The sequence below is a fragment of the Gorilla gorilla genome, chromosome 16, assembly GCF_029281585.2.
Source record: "Gorilla gorilla gorilla isolate KB3781 chromosome 16, NHGRI_mGorGor1-v2.1_pri, whole genome shotgun sequence".
NCBI classification, from domain to species: domain Eukaryota; kingdom Metazoa; phylum Chordata; class Mammalia; order Primates; family Hominidae; genus Gorilla; species Gorilla gorilla.
The window spans coordinates 65,178,211-65,196,624 of NC_073240.2; the positions used below are offsets into that span (position 1 = coordinate 65,178,211).

At 43.2% G+C, this 18,414-nt stretch overlaps 1 protein-coding gene across 1 annotated transcript in view; it reads left to right on the forward strand.

Annotated features, from left to right (window-relative positions):
• TRIP4 (thyroid hormone receptor interactor 4) overlaps positions 1-18,414 on the forward strand; it is a 68,140-nt gene that overhangs the window by 32,170 nt on the left and 17,556 nt on the right. The window contains exons 10-11 of the mRNA XM_004056317.5: positions 4,232-4,356; positions 5,741-5,832. Of these exons, the coding sequence (XP_004056365.1) occupies positions 4,232-4,356; positions 5,741-5,832 (217 nt within the window). The remainder of the gene's footprint in view (positions 1-4,231; positions 4,357-5,740; positions 5,833-18,414) is intronic.

Genomic DNA, 18,414 nt, shown 5'->3' on the forward strand with positions numbered 1-18,414 from the left:
CACACCAAGAAACCGCTGTTATTAGCATTTTGGAGTGTTTCTATCTTTCTTTTTTTTGAGACAGAGTCTTGCTCTGTCACCCAGGCTAGAGTGCAGTGGCCTGATCTCGGCTCACTGCAACCTCTGCCTCCCAGGTTCAAGCAATTCTGCAGCCTCAGCCTCCCGAGTAGCTGGGATCACAGGCGCCTGCCACCACACCTGGTTAATTTTTATATTTTTAGTAGAGATGAAGTTTCACCATGTTGGCCAGGCTGGTCTTGAACTCCTAACATCGTGATTCGCCCACCTTGGCCTCTCAAACTGCTGGGATTATAGGTGTGAGCCACTGTGCCTGGCTTCTTTCTTTTTTTTTTTTTTTTTTTGAGACGAAGTTTTGCTCTTGTTTCCCAGGCTGGAGTGCAATGGTGCGATATCAGCTCACTGCAACCTCCACCTCCCGGGTTCAAGCCATTCTCCTGCCTCAGCCTCCTGAGTAGCTGGGATCACACGCATGTGCCACCACGCCTGGCTAATTTTGTATTTTTAGTAGAGACGAGGTTTCTCCATGTTGGTCAGGCTGGTCTCAAACTCCCGAACTCAGGTGATCTGACCACCTCAGCCTCCCAAAGTGCTGGGATTACAGGTGTGAGCCAATGCGCCCGGCTGTTTCTATTTTTCTTGTGTAAATTGTTAAATGGTGAGAGCATGATATATATGTTTGTGTTTTTCTTCTTTCACTTATCATTACAACATATTTCTTTTGCTTCTTATTTCTTTTTTTTTTTTGAAATGAAGTCTCACTCTGTCGCCCTGGCTGGAGTGCAGTGGCGTGATCTCAGCTCACTGCAAGCTCCGCCTCCCGGGTTCACACCATTCTCCTGCCTCAGCCTCCTGAGTAGCTGGGACTACGGGCGCCCGCCACCATGCCCAGCTAATTTGTGTGTGTGTGTGTTTTTAGTAGAGACGGTGTTTCACCGTGTTAGTCAGGATGGTCTCGATCTCCTGATCTTGTGATCTGCCCGCCTCGGCCTCTCAAAGTTCTGGGATTACAGGCGTGAGCCACCGTGCCAGGCCATTTCTTTTTTTTTTCTATTAGAATTTTATATGCCTGGCAATGTCCCAACTCATAACAGTAAAAATACCTTATATTTAAATAGAATTTTAGTTTTCAAGGCAGTAGCTCTATGAAATACACGCATGTGCTGCATAACGACTTTTCAATCAGCAATGGAACACATGTACAACAGTGGTCCCATAAGATTAGAATACCGGCCGGTCACGGTGGCTCATGCCTGTAATCCCAGCACTTTAGGAGGCCGAGGTGGGCGGATTACAAGGTCATGGTGAAACCCCGTTTCTACTAAAAATACAAAAATTAGCCAGGCGTGGTGGTTTGTGCCTGTAATCCCAGCTACTCAAGAGGCTGAGGCAGGAGAATTTCTTGAACCTGGGAGGTGGAGGTTGCAGTGAGCCAAGATTGCATCATTGCACTCCAGCCTGGGTGACAGAGCGAGACTCCATCTGAAAAAAAAAAATTGTAATACTATATTTTTACGCTACCTTTTATTTTCTTTCTTTCTTTCATTTTTTTTTAAGACAGGATCTCGCTCTGTTGCCCAGGCTGGAGTGCAGTGGCATGATCTCGGCTTGCTGCAACCTCCACCTTCCAGGTTCAAGCATTCTCCAGCCTCAGCCTCTCGAGTAGCTGGGATTACAGACATGCACCACCATGCCCGGCTAATTTTTGTATTTTTAGAAGAGATGAGGTTTTGCCCTGTTGGCCAGGCTGGTCTCAAACTCCTGACCTCAAGTGATCCACCCGCCTCCACTTCCCAAAGTGCTGGGATTACAGACATGAGCCACCATGCTCAGCCTTTACTGTACCTTTTCTATGTCTAGATGTATTTACATACGCAAATAGTTAACCACTGTGCTCCAGCTGCCTACAGTATTCTGTACAGTAACATGCTGTACCAGTTTGTAACTTAAGAATAAGAGGCTGCCGGGCACGGTGGCTCACGCCTATAATCCCAGCACTTTGGGAGGCCAAGGTGGGTAGATCACCTGAGTTCAGGAGTTCAAGACCATCCTAGCCAACATGGCGAAACCCCATCTCTACTAAAAATAACAAAAATTAGCGGAGCATGGTGGTGCATGCCTATAATTCTAGCTACTTGGGAGGCTGAGGCAGGATAATTGCTTGAACCCAGGAGACAGAGGCTGGAGTGAGCCGAGATTGCCTGGGTGATAGAGTGAGACTCAGTCTCAAAAAAAAAAAAAAAAGAGCAAGAGGCTATACCATAGCCTAGGTGTGTAGTAGGTTATACTATCTAGGTTTGTGTAAGTTCAGCCAATGAAATTGCCTAAAGACACATTTCTCAGGACATATCCCCATTGTTAAGCAAGATGTGACTGTAGATTAGGCCAGTATTATTATAGTCTTTGACAAATGAGGATAGTGAAGCAGGCAAAGGTAAAATGGATTGCCCTGAAATATGAAGCTAGGTGATGACAGAGATGGAACTAGACTTCTGGTTTTCAGAGTGCTCTTTCCCCTCTACTGTTCAGGCTTCAGACATTTCTCTACTTTACTTAAAAGCAAATGATTATCAGCATTTAGGCATAATCATTTCTACTTTGGTAGTTTCACTATTAGCTGCCATTTCTCTATTGTGTTAAGGTGCACTACACCTTTTCTCCCCTCTTGAAGGTCAGGTTTCCTTGCTTTGGCTCCTAATTCATAGTTCATGTCCGTAAACGCCATTAGAACAAGTGCATGGGAATCCGCTTCTGCTCCAGTATGATCAAACCCTTAGATGTCTGTTTTTCTCATTGAGTTTTCTGCAATTTAGGTGTCTTGCTTTTCCAAAGTAGAAAACTAAACAACTTGCCTTCTGCTAAGGGAATCAGAGTGTTTACATTTCTCTCATCCTATTTGGATCTGTTATTCAAATTTTCTCACAGAAGCGAAAGAATGAGCAGCATCTAGTACACAGTCACTTTATTTTAATCCCACAGAAATAAAGTAGGTGGTTTTGCCACATTTGTGGGACCATTTTCCCAGTAATTCTTCAGGTTATTTGGCCTAGAGGGAAGATAAACATTGGTTCATTCCCCATATCGTGCACCTACTGTGTGCCTGGCACTCTTCCAATTTATCTATATTGGGAAACCAAGGATATGAAAAATTCATGACCCTATTTTCAATTATAAGAATGGGATAAGAGGGATATATTATCAAGGTACTTTATTTAATTTGGTGGGAGGGGAAAGAGAAACATCTTTTTGTAACCCTTGGAAAGTAGCAATTAAATTCTCCCGAGTACATTCTGTTATTCTCTTTACAGGTTTTTTCAAACTAGTCCACAAGTTGTTTAATAATCCCCAAAGAAAACCCCAAATACAATTTAAAAATGCAAATGGAGCCGGGCACGGTGTCTCACGCCTGTAATCCCAGCACTTTGGGAGGCCGAGGTGGGCAGATCACAAGGTCAAGAGATCGAGACCATCCTAACATGGTGAAACCCCATCTCTACTAAAAATACAAAAATTAGCTGGGTGTGGTGGCACGTGCGTGTAGTCCCAGCTACTCAAGAGGCTGAGGCAGGAGAATCGCTTGAACCCAGGAGGCAGAGGTTGCAGTGAGCCGAGGTCGCGCCACTGCTCTCCAGTCTGGCAACAGAGTGAGACTCCGTCTCAAAAAAAAGCAGATGGGTGTGGTTCTAATTGAAGAGTAAAGATAAGCGTTTTTATTTACTTAAATTATTTTAAATAATAAATAAAAAGTAACATTCTTGGGAGTTATGTGTAGATGAGGATTTTTCTGTCAGGTTGGAGAACAAATCAACTAATCTTCTAGGGAAAGGTTAGCCTTTGACTCAAGGGCAAGGATTTCCATATCTCTAATATGATTTATATGCCTTGAAAATATAGGATTTGTATTGTAGAAGCACCAAGACTGGTCAGGGCTCCACATCTGAGTTGTAGGGATCAGGTGAAAAGCAGTCAAGAGTTGAGAGAGATGACTTGTCGCTATTCTGATGGAGGAGAAATTAGTGGACAGAGTTCATCCTCAAGTGAAAGGTATTGTGAGAGAAAAGTGTTTTTGACAAAAGATACTGCTCTTGGAAAGGCATCATCTATAGACCTCTTGGTTCAACTGGATAATTTGCTATAGGATTTGTTATATATTATGGGATATTCCAGGAAACTAGAATTTATATCCTTCCCACTAAATTTCTATTTGTTTAAGGGTGGAGGGCAGATCCTGGTACACCCCCCACAGAGGACGACTTTGGATAGCAGCCACAGCTAAAAAACCCTCCCCTCAAGAAGTCTCAGAACTCCAGGCTACATATCGTCTTCTTCGTGGGAAAGGTAACAGCCGTATATTCTCCTTTCAATTTTACTTTATGGAGAGAAGTCATTGACGTTCATCTTCTTTCACTTCCTTCTTTCTTTGGCTTTTTCTTTGTTAAAAGAGACTTTTAATCTTTGTATATGTTTGTTTGTTTAGTGGTAAATCATTGACAGCGTTCAAAGCATTAATCTGTCAAAACAGTGCAAATAAAAATATCAATTTCCAACACAAGAAATCAACTAGTCTTAATTTTTTTATCTGAGAAAATCATCTTCTTTACTCTAAAGGTAAAATGACTAGTGTAAACTCTGAGATCCTTACATTGGGAAGAACAACCACAAATAGGAATTTTCATTGAGAGTGGCCTAAATAGACACTTACTATTGGATTTGTACAAATCAAAGTTGATTGACTTAAGCAACGTATTTTGGGAATCACCCCAAGAATACTAACTTTGGATCCTTAAAAAGACTTCTGACCTTTGGGCATCCTGTTTTTCCTTTGTGTTGTCCAGCTCATACAGTTGTTTTGAGGGTAGAATAAAAGGACAACTACACAACCATCTTTAAAGGTTTTTAAGAAACAAGGCTTAAAGAATCACTAGGAATAAAAAGTTCATGCTTCCTTAAAAGCACTTTTCTTTTTTATTTTTTTTTGAGACAGAGTCTCGTTCTGTAACCAGACTGGAGTGCAGTGGCGCCATTTCTCCTCACTGCAACCTCCGCCTTCCGGGTTCAAGTGATTTTCCTGCCTCAGCCTTCCGAGTAGCTGGGACCACAGGCGCATGCCACCACACCCAGCTAATTTTTTGTATTTTTAGTAGAGACAGGGTTTCACCATGTTGGCCAGGCTGGTCTTGAACTCCTGACCTCAAGTGATCTGCCTGCCTTGGCCTCCAAAAGTGCTGGGGTTATAGGTGTGAGCTACTGCGCCCGGCCTAAAAGCACACTTCTATTCCTATTGATATGGACTGGCTTGTTTTAAAGACATTCATTCTTATGATTTTAACCACATTTTGATGTTTTTTTTTTCTTGTCACCTGTGATTGCCTTACTTTGCTTCCAAAACTCATCACTGCCAAACTCCAATCTGATCCAATGGCGTATAGTAGAATCGATTTGTATTAGGATGAATTTGTGGGGTCCTTGAACTTTGATGGTATGAGGGCAAAGGAAAAATTTTCTAGCTTAACATGTGGATAGTGGACTAAGCGAGCCACTCACTAGATTTTTTTGCTAAAATGCAAACAGTTGTGCCAAGTAAATTTCACTGTTTTCCTTATGTCTACAAATAGATAATGGAAAAAGTTATTAATGTTTGTTCAGAATTGAAAACAGATTCCTGAGTTCCAAGATCACAAAGAAGGAAATTTATTCAATATTTTTGTTATTCCTGATTCAGATGTGGAATTTCCTAATGACTATCCGTCAGGTTGTCTTCTGGGCTGTGTGGACCTAATTGACTGCTTGTCCCAGAAGCAATTTAAGGAGCAGGTGAGTAAAGAATACTTTTTTTTTTTTAGAGACAGGGTTTCGCCATGTTGGCCAGGCTGGTCTTGAACTCCTGGCCTCAGGAGTGCTGGGCCTCTTAAAAGTGCTGGGATTAGGGCCGGGCGCGGTGGCTCACGCCTGTAATCCCAGCACTTTGGGAGGCCGAGGTGGGCGGATCACGAGGTCAGGAGATCGAGACCACGGTGAAACCCCATCTCTACTAAAAATACAAAAAATTAGCCGGGCGCAGTGGCGGGCGCCTGTAGTCCCAGCTACTTGGGAGGCTGAGGCAGGAGAATGGCGTGAACCCGGGAGGCGGAGCTTGCAGTGAGCCGAGATTGCACCACTGCACTCCAGCCTGGGCGACAGAGCGAGACTCCGTCTCAAAAAAAAAAAAAAAAAAAAAAAAAAGTGCTGGGATTATAGGCATGAGCCACCACACCCAGCCTGGTGCATATAAATATCTGTATAAAAAGCTATTTCCAGGCCGGGCGCTGGTGGCTCAGGCCTGTAATCCCAACACTTTGGGAGGCCGAGGCAGGTGGATCACAAGGGCAGGAGATCAAGACCATCCTGGCTAACACAGTGAAACCCCATCTCTACTAAAAATACAAAAAATTAGCCGGGCGTGGTGGCACGTGCCTGTAGTCCCAGCTGCTCCATAGGCTGAGGCAGGAGAATAGCTTGAACCCGGGAGATGGAGGTTGCAGTGAGCTGAGGTCCTGCCACTGCACTCCAGCCTGGGCAACTGAGTGAGATTCCTTCTGGGGGAAAAAAAAAGCTATTGCCACAATCCAGCTAACAAGTATATAGGGTCTTCATCCCTTACCAAAACCTTGCTTCTTTTGAAGAAAACCTTGATTATCCCTTGAATTATTTTGATTGGGGGGTGGGAATACTAGGATCTGTTATTGCTAATTCTGGAGCTTTTGGTCCAGGCTATTGAACTCATGATAGGCAAATGTATTTGACTCTGATTGCCAGGACTGTGCCATATTTGGGAGGAGGTATGTGTATTTATGTATAAATGTACATATGTATGGATGTACATATGTATGCATTTATATATTTTAATTTTTATCACTAAAGATTGAACTGACAGGTCGGGCGCAGTGGCTTACACCTGCAGTCCCAGCACTTTGGGAAGCCAAAGCGGGTGGATCACTTTAAGTCAGGAGTTTGAGACCAACCTGGCCAACATGGTGAAACCCCGCTTCTACTAAAAATACAAAAATTAGCCTGGTGTGGTGGCACATGCCTGTAATCCCAGCTACTCAGGAGGCTGAGGCAGGAGAATTGCTTGAACCTAGGAGGCAGAGGTTGCAGTGAGCTGAGATCGTGCCACTGCACTCCAGCCTGGGCGACAGAGTGAGACTCTGTCTCAAAAAAAAAAAAAAAAAAAAAGATGGGCATGGTGGCTCATGCCTGTAATCCCAGTGCTTTGGGAGGCCAAGGCGGGCAGATCATGAGGTCAGGAGATCAAGACTATCCTGGCTAACACGGTCAAACCCCATCTCTACTAAAAATACAAAAAAATTGCTGGGTGTGATGGCACGCGCTTGTAGTCCCAACTATTTGGGAGGCTGAGGCAGGAGAATTTCCTGAACCCAGAAGGCGGAGGTTGCAGTGAGCCGAGATCATGCCACTGCACTCCGGCCTGGGCAACAGAGCAAGACTCTGTCTCAAAAAAAAGAAAGAAAAAAGATTGAACTGATGTAACTAAAGTACATTTTTGAACAGCAGAGGGAGCCGAAAGACTTTTAACTTAATTAGAAAATTCCTGAAATGTAGGACCTTTATGTTTAGACACAGAACTAGCAGAAATCCAGAACAGGAAAAGTCCATCCTTGAAGCACAAACAGTCTTACCTATCAGTATGGTTTTCCTGTTCTTTGAACAGTTGCTTTAGATAATAGGGCTTCCACCAGTGTGCTGAAGAAAAAGAGCTTCAGTTTCATTTTTCTCAGCAAATTCTCTTTTTCAGACTTACTTACCTTTCATTACTGTTACTACTGTCTACTGTTTTCCTTTACTGTTCCCAGCCATTTTACCCTCTCTATTCTTTACTCTTTATTTATTTTTTTTGGAAACTGGGTCTCACTCTGTCGTCCAGGCTGGAGTGCCAATCTTGGCTCACTGCAACCTCTGCCTCCTGGGCTTAAGTGATCCTCCCACCTCAGCCTCCCAGTAGCTGGGACTACAGGCACACACCACCATGCCCAGCTAATTTTTGTATTTTTAGTAGAGACAAGGTTTCACCATGTTGGCGAAGCTGGTCTTGAACTCCTGGCCTCAAGTAATCCACTTGCCTCAGCTTCCCAAAGTGCTTTGATTATAGGTGTGAGCCACTGTGGCCAGCCTACTGACTGATTTTAACTAACACTTGTTATCCCTCTAGATTTATGTCTTTCATTTCCTTGTGAGTTACCTCCTCTGCCTCCTCTGATTATGTGTGTGAGTACAATGCATGCATTTTGGTGTGAATTTTGAGTTCTAGCATTTTGTTCTTCCCTTAGTATCTGATCCAGACCTAGGCAAAACCATAGACACATGGAGGCTATCCCCCACACTCTTGTGCCTGCACTATCCCTCTGAGCCTTTTGCCCATTTTTTTCAGTGTCTACTTTCTTCCCCCCCCTCCTTTTTTTTCCCCCAGTCTAGAAGTAATATTATAAAAATACCTTACACTGGTGTAGGCTTTACAGTTTTAGAGATTCACAGTCGTTAACAGCTTAGTATAACATACTGCATTATGTTTTCTTCCTGGGATATGTATTTGCATTCTAAAAGAGAACCCAGGAGCATCTGGCAGTGTGGATGATGGTTTTTGGCAAGCGGCCTTGCTTTATTTTCTCATCTATTGATCAAGCAAACTACCACCTGATACAAGGTCAAATGATTTCAATCTCTAGATAGCCAATCTTCTTTGTGCCACAAATTTGTGTAGAGAAGGGTAGGAAACTATAATCCTGATCTATGGAATACTATGAAGGTTACAGGAATTAGAAATCTAATTAAAACAAGTCTTGTTGATTTCCGAAGGATACCTCTTTTTCATGATACTTCTCCTTTAACTTATACTGTATCTCATTTCCTGAGGTTGCTTTGAACAGCATGTAGAAGTGCAGGAATCCTCCCATATGTTTCCAGCTAGAGGTGCTGGCAACTCTCTTTATGAATGTCTCTGATATATAACATTAAAATATAACAGAAGCCACTAGGCTTCATCAGACATGGGAATCCCATACCCATTTTCCCTATGGTTGGCTTTTCTGTAACTTTTTCCCACTGTTTCTTTTTTCTTTTTTTTGAGACGGAGTCTCACTCTGTTGCCCAGGCTGGAATGCAGTGGTGCAATCTTGGCTCACTGCAACCTCTGCCTCTCAGGATCAAGCGATTCTCTTGCCTCACCCTCCTGAGTACCTGGGATTACAGGCACATACCACCACACCTGGCCATTTTTTTTTGTATTTTTAGTAGAGGCAGGGTTTCACCATGTTGGTCAGGCTGGTCTCGAACTCCTGACATCAGGTGATCCACCCACATTGACCTCCCAAAGTGCTGGGATTACAGGTGTGAGCCACTGTGCCTGGCCTCCGCTGTTTCTTTTCTGTGTTTAAGGGTAGCATATGAATTTATTTAGAATTGATGTTAGCTCTATTTTTATCTTATTGAGTGAAGAGTTTATCAATTTTAAAACTTGTAGCTTTTGGGTTGGGCGTGGTGACTCATGCCTATAATCCCAGCACTTTGGGAGGCCGAGGCGGGTGGATCACTTGAGGCTAGGAGTTCAAGACCAGCCTGGCCAACATGGTGAAACCCCGTCTCTACTAAAAAACTACAAAAATTAGCCAGGCGTGGTGGCAGGAGCCTGTAATCTCAGCTTCTGGGGAGGCTGAGGCAGGAGAATTGCTTGAACCTGGGAGGCAGAAGTTGCAGTGAGCCGAGATTGTGCCACTGCACTCCAGCCTGAGTGACAAGAGCAAAATTCTGTCTCAAAAAAAATAAAATAAAAATAAAAAAAGAAATTTAGTTGTCTAATCTGTTATACCAGCCTCATTCTTGTTTTCTGAATGAATGAGTTGAGAGTTTAGGAATAATGGCTCTTGACTAGCATTTACCAAACTATTCCATGGCATAGGTGTTCTCTGAAACACAAATTTGGGAAATATCTTTGGATTAAACAGATGTTTACTGTAGAACATCTCAGAGCCCTTAATATGCTAGTGTGGATTATGACTCTCTATGAGGTGGATATAACATGCAGTGTTCTCAAAACTTTGAGCATAAATTAATCCCCCACCCGCACATGCACTACCTATTTACATACTACAGAACTGGTATCATGGTATTTACAGTTTAGGAGTGTTAGTCTAAGTATGCTTGATTTTTCTGTATTCTCATAGGTCAACTCACTCACTGAGAGAGAACCATCTAGGAAGTAGTTTCCTAACTGTGACCTGTGTCTTCCTTCAGTATCTCCATATTCATTTATCACTCAGTTGAATTGCATTTTCTTTGAAAACTAATGTGGATCTAGTAATTTTTACTTCAACTGAAACTAACTTCCTGTGTGACTTGGACCACATTTTGCCTTTACATGCTGTTCCTTTTTCTTTTCCCCCCAAAATTCAGTAATTTATTTCTGACCTCACATTCTTGGCCTTTCTTTGATAAGTTAAAATACACTAAACCCTCACTATTTTTGGCATAGTGTGATCATTTAGTCCTCTTAAAAAAAGAAAATCGAAAAGGTTTTGTTAGTGGTTGTTTTAAAATCAAGTGCACTACACTGTTAAATGGCTTTAAAAAATATGTGCTTTCTCCTGAGCCATGAACTAGTCTTCCTTTTTATCTTCTAAGATTAGTATGGCCAACATGACTAATTTGTGCCAGAAAAAATTCCTCTAGATCCTCAACCCTCCTGAGTAATGGCAGAGGATCAGCCTAGAGAAGGTAGAAGTGATATAGAAAAGGCTATGGGTTCAACTCAGGGTAAAAAGGTAGATGAGAGCCATCTCGTTAAAGCTTCTCCTGTGATTCCCCTGGAAGGAGCCCATGCCATTTGCCAGCATTTTATCTGCCAGCAGCAGATGTAAGCTCTCAAAAACAGCAGGGAGGATGTTGACTGCAACAATGCATCAAGGCTGTGGTTTGTAACCTCAATAGTAAGGCAGTTAAAACTTTTTTTTTTTAACAAAGACATTTTGATTGCCAAATCCATAACCATTAGCAGCTGTGGTTTGAACAGTTCTCTAGACCTAACAAGTTTTCAAACAAAAAGTTGAGTTGGTGGCTTTTGTTTCTACGTGTCTGTGTTGTGTTTGTGCTATTTATATCCCTGCCTTCAATAGAAAATCTGATTTGTCTGAAATCTCCAAGGTCATTGATTATTCTGTTTCTTCTGAACTGAATCCATTCCTTTCCTGCCAGCTTACTGACCCTTTAGTCTATTTGATCTCACGGCTTTTACAATAGCCAAGACCCTATCTTCAAGGAATTATGCTGAAGCAGTTACACTGCTGGGTGCCTGTTTCCAATAATTGACGGCAGTAGACTTGTAGTCTTCCAATAGGGAAGAGACTATTACTTGTTCCTTTTTCTAGAAAAGTATCTTCAGGATCTAGGAGAATTTGCTGGAAGAAAAGTAAGCAATTTTTAAAAATTAAAAAAAAAAAGAGTATCCAAGCAACATAGATCTTCAGGAAGATTCCAGGTATCACTTCATTTGTGGAAATCATCAGCTTCTATCACCAATGAATTGTCTGTGAGTCTGAGAGGTGAGAAATTAGAAAATGAAGGATTTAATAGTCAGTATTCAAACCAGGCACTGGAGTTCAAAATGCAGTCCACAAATTCTCTTTTAAAATATGTGAAAATGTCCTGTCTGTTGTTCTGAGAAAATCTGCCAATATATAGACCTCAAAATATTCTGATAACAGCCCTCACGATGAGGGCTGTTATCTGAGACTCAACAAGAAGAAAAATGGTTTTGTTACTAACAACTAGCTTAACCCTGGACAATTCATTAAAATCCCAGCTCACTTGAGTGAGATATAGGGAATGTAGTTTTGGAATTCTCTTGAAGACTGGAACATTGACAGGCTGTGCACGGTGGCTCACGCCTGTAATCCCAGCACTTTGGGAGGCTGAGGCTGGTGGATCATGAGGTCAGGAGTTCAAGACCAGCCTGGCCAACATGGTGAAACCCTGTCTCTACTAAAAATACAAAAAAAAATTAGCTGGATGTGGTAGTGGGTGCCTGTAATCCCAGCTACTTGGGAGGCTGAGGCAGGAGAATCACTTGAACCCGGGAGGCAGAGGTTGCAGTGAGCAGAGATTGCACCACTGCACTCCAGCCTGGGCAACAGCGTGAGACTCCATCTCAAATTAAAAAAAAAACAAAACTGGAACATTGACTAGAGTTTGTAGATCAAAACAGACTGTCTTTAGGGTTATTTGCAGTCTGGGTATTAAGTACCCACTTAAATGGTTTCAGAAACAACCATATATATATAAAATATATATGTAAAATATATATATATATTTTTTATCCAAAGAACAATGTGTTTTCTTTTCTTTTTTTCTTTTTTTTTTTTTTTGAGACGGAGTCGTACTCTGTTGTCCAGGGTGGTGGAGTGCAGTGGAGTGATCTTGGCTCACTGCAACCTCTGCCTCCTAGGTTCAAGCGATTTTCCTGCCTCAGCCTCCTGAGTAGCTGGGATTGCAGGCATGCACCACCACGCCCGGCTAATTTTTGTATTTTTAGTAGAGACAGGGTTTCACCATGTTGGCCAGGCTAGTCTTGAACTCTTGACCTCGTGATCCGCCTGCCTCGGCCTCCCAAAGTGCTGGGATTACAGGCATGAGCCACCATGCCTGGCTGAGCATTATGTTTTCTGCTGTACTTATCCTGAAGAGAGATGGGGAATATTACCACTTTTCCATGTATTTAGTGTTTTGGTTTTCATCTGAAAATAAACATGAAATTCTTAAGATTTTCATATATATTTATTCATTAATAAATACTTGAGCCAGGCGCAGTGGCTTACGCCTGTAATCCCACCGCTTTGGGAGACCGATGCAGGCGGATCACTCAAGGTCAGACTCTTGAGACCAGCTTGACCAGCTTGGTGAAACCCCATCTCTACTAAAAATACAAAAATTAGCTGGGCATGGTGGCGCACCCCTGTAATCCCAGCTACTTGGGTCACTGAGGCAGGAGAATCACTTGATCCTGGGAGGCAGAGGTTGCAGTGAGCCGAGATCATGCCATGGCACTCCAGCCTGGATGACAGAGGGAGACTCTGTCTGAAAAATAAATAAATAAATACAGCCGGGCGTGGTGACTCACACCTTTAATCCCAGCAGTTTGGGAGGCCAAGATGGGCAGATCACAAGGTCAGGAGATCAAGACTATCCTGGCTAACACAGTGAAACCCCTTCTCTACTAAAAATACAAAAAATTAGCTGGGCGTCGTGGCATGCGCCTGTAATCCCAGCTACTCGGGAGGCTGAGGCAGGAGAATCTCTTGAACCCGGGAGGTGGAGGTTGTAGTGAGCCAAGATTGCACCACTGTACTCCAGCCTGGGCAACAGAGCAAGACTCCATCTCAAAAATAAATAAAAATGAATAAATAAATAGATAAATAAACACTTGAGAGCCTATTATAAATCAGGCACTGTTCTAAACACTAAGAGAAACAAAAGGATGAATCAACTGTGGATTCTGTCCTCAGATGTTTGAAAGACTTCTAGGTAGATATGTATATAAACCAAATATAAAATAAAAAGTGAACCTAACTCTTAAAAGAAGTAAAGACTGTCTCTGAGAAAAATAAAGGAGGGAAAGCTTGCTTCTAGCTGGGAAGGATCCCAAAAGACTTTATTTAAAAAGATGGTTTTGAATTAGCTTTGAAGGATAGTAATGAAATCTATCACTTTTTGATCAGTTATTATGTGCCACATTCATCATGCTATTTTCTAATCCTTACAATAATTCCAAGCAGGGTGTCATTTCCCCTCCTTTAGGGATGAAATATCATCCCTAAAGTGTCAAGAGAGTTCAAATAACTTGTGTAATGTCCAGGGTGAGGAGTTCGAGACCAGCCTGGTCAACATAATGAAACCTCATCTCTACTAAAAATACAAAAAAAATTAGCCAGGCGTGGTGATGTGCACCTGTAATCCCAGCCACTTGGGAGGCTGAGGCAGGAGAATCACATGAACCCAGGAGGCAGAGGTTGCAGTCAGCTGAGATCACACCATTGCACTCCAGCCCAGGCAACAGTGCGAGACTCCATCTCAAAAAATACATAAAAAATAACTTATGTAATGTCAGTTAATGGTAGAGTTATGATTTTGCTGTTCAAGTGTTTCTACTGAGATGGTAGAAAAGCATATTACAAGGATGAGGAGTAATGGGAGCAAAGGCACAGAGGTGAAAAGTTATCGGCCTCTATGGAGAATAATGGCAAACCAGTTCATTGAAAGAAGAGTGTGAGTATAGAGCAAGCTTGTTCAAGCTGTGGCCCGTGGGATGCATGTGGTCCAGGACGGCTTTGAATGAGACCAAACACAAATTTGTAAACTTTCTTAAAACATTATGAGATTTTTTGTGTGTGATTTTTTTTTTTTTTAAAGCTCATCAGTTATCATTAGTGTATTTTATGTGTGGCCCAGGACAATTCTTCCAGAGTGGCCCAGAGAAGCCAAAAGATTGAATACCCCTGGTATAGAGGAATAAGCAGCAAACAAAAAATGAAATGGGGAGTCCCTCTGAACCTAATCTGCTTCTGGGACTGCCCAATAAAAAAAAAAATTAAAAAGGGCTGGGCACAGTGGCTCACACCTGTAATCCCAGCACTTTGGAAGGCCGAGACAGGTGGATCACCTGAGGTCAGGAGTTCGAGACCAGCCAGACCAACATGGAAAAACCCCGTCTCTACTAGAAATATAAAATTAGCCGGGCGTGGTGGCGCATGCCTGTAATCCCAGCTACTCAGGAGGCTGAGGCAGGAGAATCACTTCAACCCAGGAGGCAGAGGCTGCAGTGAGTCGAGATTGTGCCATTGCACTCCAGCCTGGGCAACAAGAGTGAAACTCCATCTCAAGAAAAAAAAAAAAATGAAAAGGTAGGTTTGGTCAGATGATAGATAGTTTTGAATGATAGGCATTCAAATCTATCAAATGATAGACATATCAGTTGTGGGATGGGAAAGAGTGTTTTGAAGTTTTTTTGAGGCATTAACATGATCTGAGGCTTGCTTGAGGGAAAACTAATTTGGCAGAAATGTGGAAGATGGAGTGGAGATATTCTGAAGATGGGAAGACTAGTGAGAAGACAGTTGTAGTCCAGGATAGAGATGTTTGAAAAATATGTTCTAGGATAATGCCAGTGAAATGAGGCAAGACAGGAACAATGATGCAAGAGGCTTTATGTAGGTACAATCAATTACTTGATATGATGCCTTCATTTTACCTTTAAGTAAACCAAGGCTTAGAGAAAGTGGTCTATTTGATGTAGAAAGAATATGCTGTAGTGTCGCTGTCTACTTGGAATCTGTTCAGGACTTCTTGGTTTGTCATCTAGTCTACCATGTAAACCAAGTGGCAACTTATCTTCTAATTTAAGATATTATTGGCCATGCATGGTGGCTCACGCCTGTAATCCCAGCACTTTGGGTGGCTCAGGTGGGCAGGTCACTTGAGCCCAGGAGTTCGAGACGAGCCTGGGCAACCTGGTGAAACCCCGTCTCTACAAAAAATACAAAAATTAGCTGGGCATGGTGGCGTGCACCTATAAACCTAACTACTAAGGAGGCCGAGGTGGGAGGATCCCTTGAGCCGGGGAGGCAAAGATTGCAGTGAGCAGATTGCATCAGTGCACTCCAGCCTGAGTGACAGAGTGAGACCCCATCTCAAAAAAAAAAAAAAAAAAAAAAGATGCCGGGTGCAGTGTCTCACGCCTGTAATCCCAGCACTTTGGGAGGCCATGGCGGGCAGATCACGAGGTCAGGAGTTCAAGACCAGCCTGGTCAATGTGATGAAACCCCATCTCTGCTAAAAAAAATACAGAAAAAATCTGCCGGGCGTGGTGGCACATGCCTGTAATCCCAGCTACTCGGAAGGGTGAGGCAGGAGAATCCCTGGAACCTGGGTGGCGGAGGTTGCAGTGAGCCGAGATCGTGCCACTGCATTCCAACCTGGGCGACAGAGTGAGACTCTGTCTCAAAAAAAAAAAAAATATTATTATTGCTTAGAATATTGTATAATCATACATTCATTAAGTATTTATTAACTATCTGTCATGTGCCAGGCACTGTGTTAAATACTAAGGATCCAGAGTTTTAACAACATTATTCCATCCCCTCTAGATCTTTAAGTATACTAGATGAAACTGAGACAAGAAAACCCAACCGTAATAATTATCACATGAATAGTGGAATACACTAAGGAAGGGACCCAACTGTTAACTTTGCATGGCTGGAAGTGGGATAGGAGGGGGAGTGTAAAGGAAGCTTCTTAAAAAAAAAAAAAAGACAAGTCCTGCAGAAGCAATGCTTCCTGGAATACCGTAATGGTAGATTGAAAAAAAAAAAAAAACCTGAAGAAAGTAAAATTTATATTTTCTTCAATAAACCATTCTACATCATGTCACCATGCCCTTGTCCACTAGGACAGCTCCTGCTCATCCTTTAGAACATCTCAGCCTGGGCGGGGTGGCTCACGCCTGTAATCCCAGCATTTTGGGAGGCCGAGGCATTTGGATCACCTGAGGTCAGGAGTTCGAGACCAGCCTGACCAACATGATGAAACCCCGTCTCTACTAAAAATACAAAAATTAACCGGGTGTGGTGACATGTGTCTGTGTTCCCAGCTACTCAGGAGGCTGAGGCAGGAGAATTCCTTGAATCCAGGAGGCGGAGGTTGCAATGAGCTGAGATCGTGCTATTGCACTCCAGCCTGGGCAACAGAACGAGACTCCGTCTCAAAAGAAAAAAAAAAAATCAGCCAGGCACATTGGCTTACGCCTGCAATCCCAGCACTTTGGGAGGCCGAGGCGGGCAGATCACGAGGTCAGGAGTTCAAGACCAGCCTGGGCAGCATGGTGAAACCCTGTCTCTACTGAGAATATAAAAATTAGCTGGGCATGGTGGTGGGCGCCTGTAATCCCAGCTACTCAGGAGGCTGAGGCAGAGAATCACTTGAACCAAGGAGGCGGAGGTTGCAGTGAGCTGAGATCGCGCTACTGCACTCTAGCCTGGGCAACAGAGCAAGACTCCATCAACAAAAAAAAAATCTCAGATGTTACTCTCTGAAGTCTTCCCTAACCCCAGCCCATTTCCTCCCTAACAGGATTAATTTCCTTCTTTGGGCTCCTACTGTGTTCATACTTCTATTACTGCTTTTTTTTTTTTTTAATATATATTGACATGTAGTTCTTTAGGTGACCATCTATGCCTTTTTTTTTTTTTTTTTTTTTTAATAAGGAGTCTCACTCTGTTGCCTGGCTGGAGTGCAGTGGCGTGATCTCGGCTGCAGGTTGTGCGCCACCACACCCAGCTAATTTTTGTATTTTTAGTAGAGACGGGGTTGCACCATGTTGGCCAGGATGGTCTCCATCTCCTGACCTCATGATCTGCCTGCCTCAGCCTCCCAGAGTGCTGGGATTACAGGCATGAGCCTCCAGGCCTGGCCTAGGTGACCGTCTATGTCTTATTCACCTTTATATCAGTGTGCTAACATAGAGCCTGCCATGTAGTAGGTGCACAGTAAGTGGTCATGACAATAAATAGAGAGGGAGACAATGGTAGATATATGAAAAATCTTGGCCGGGTGTGGTGGCTCACACCTGTAATCCCAGCACTTTGGGAGGCTGAGGTGGGTGAATCACGAGGTTGGGAGTTCAAGAGCAGCCTGGCCAACATGGTGAAACCCTGTGTCTACTAAAGATTAAAAAAAAAAATTAGCCAGGCGCATACCTATAATCCCAGCTACTCAGGAGGCTGAGGCAGGAGAATCTCTTGAACCTGGGAGGCAGAGTTGCAGTGAGCTGAGATCGCACCATTGCACTCCAACCTGGGTGACAGGGTGAGACTCCATCTCAAAAAACAAAAAAGAAAAAAATGCCATATGAAAGGATTTGAACTGTGTTCTAAAGATACTCATATAAAGTTGTGTTACTTTGTTTTTGTTTTTTTGAGACAGAGTCTCACTCTGTCGTGCAGGCTAGGGTGCACTGGTGCGATCTCGGCTCACTGCAACCTCCACCTCCCAGGTTCAAGCAATTCTCCTGCCTCAGCCTCCTGAGTAGCTGGTATTACAGGCGCACGCCACCACGTTTAGCTAATTTTTTGTATTTTCAGTAGAGACGGGTTTTGCTATGTTGGCCAGGCTGGTCTGGAACTACTGTCCTCAGGTGATTCGCCCGCCTGGGGTTCCCTAAGTGCTGGGATTACGGGCCTGAGCCACCACACCCAGCCAAAGTCATGTTTGAGGATTGTCCTGGCAGCCGTAGGAAGGATGTACTGGATGGGGCAAGCCTGAAAACAGAGATGATTTAGGAAATTATGGTTGTCCAGG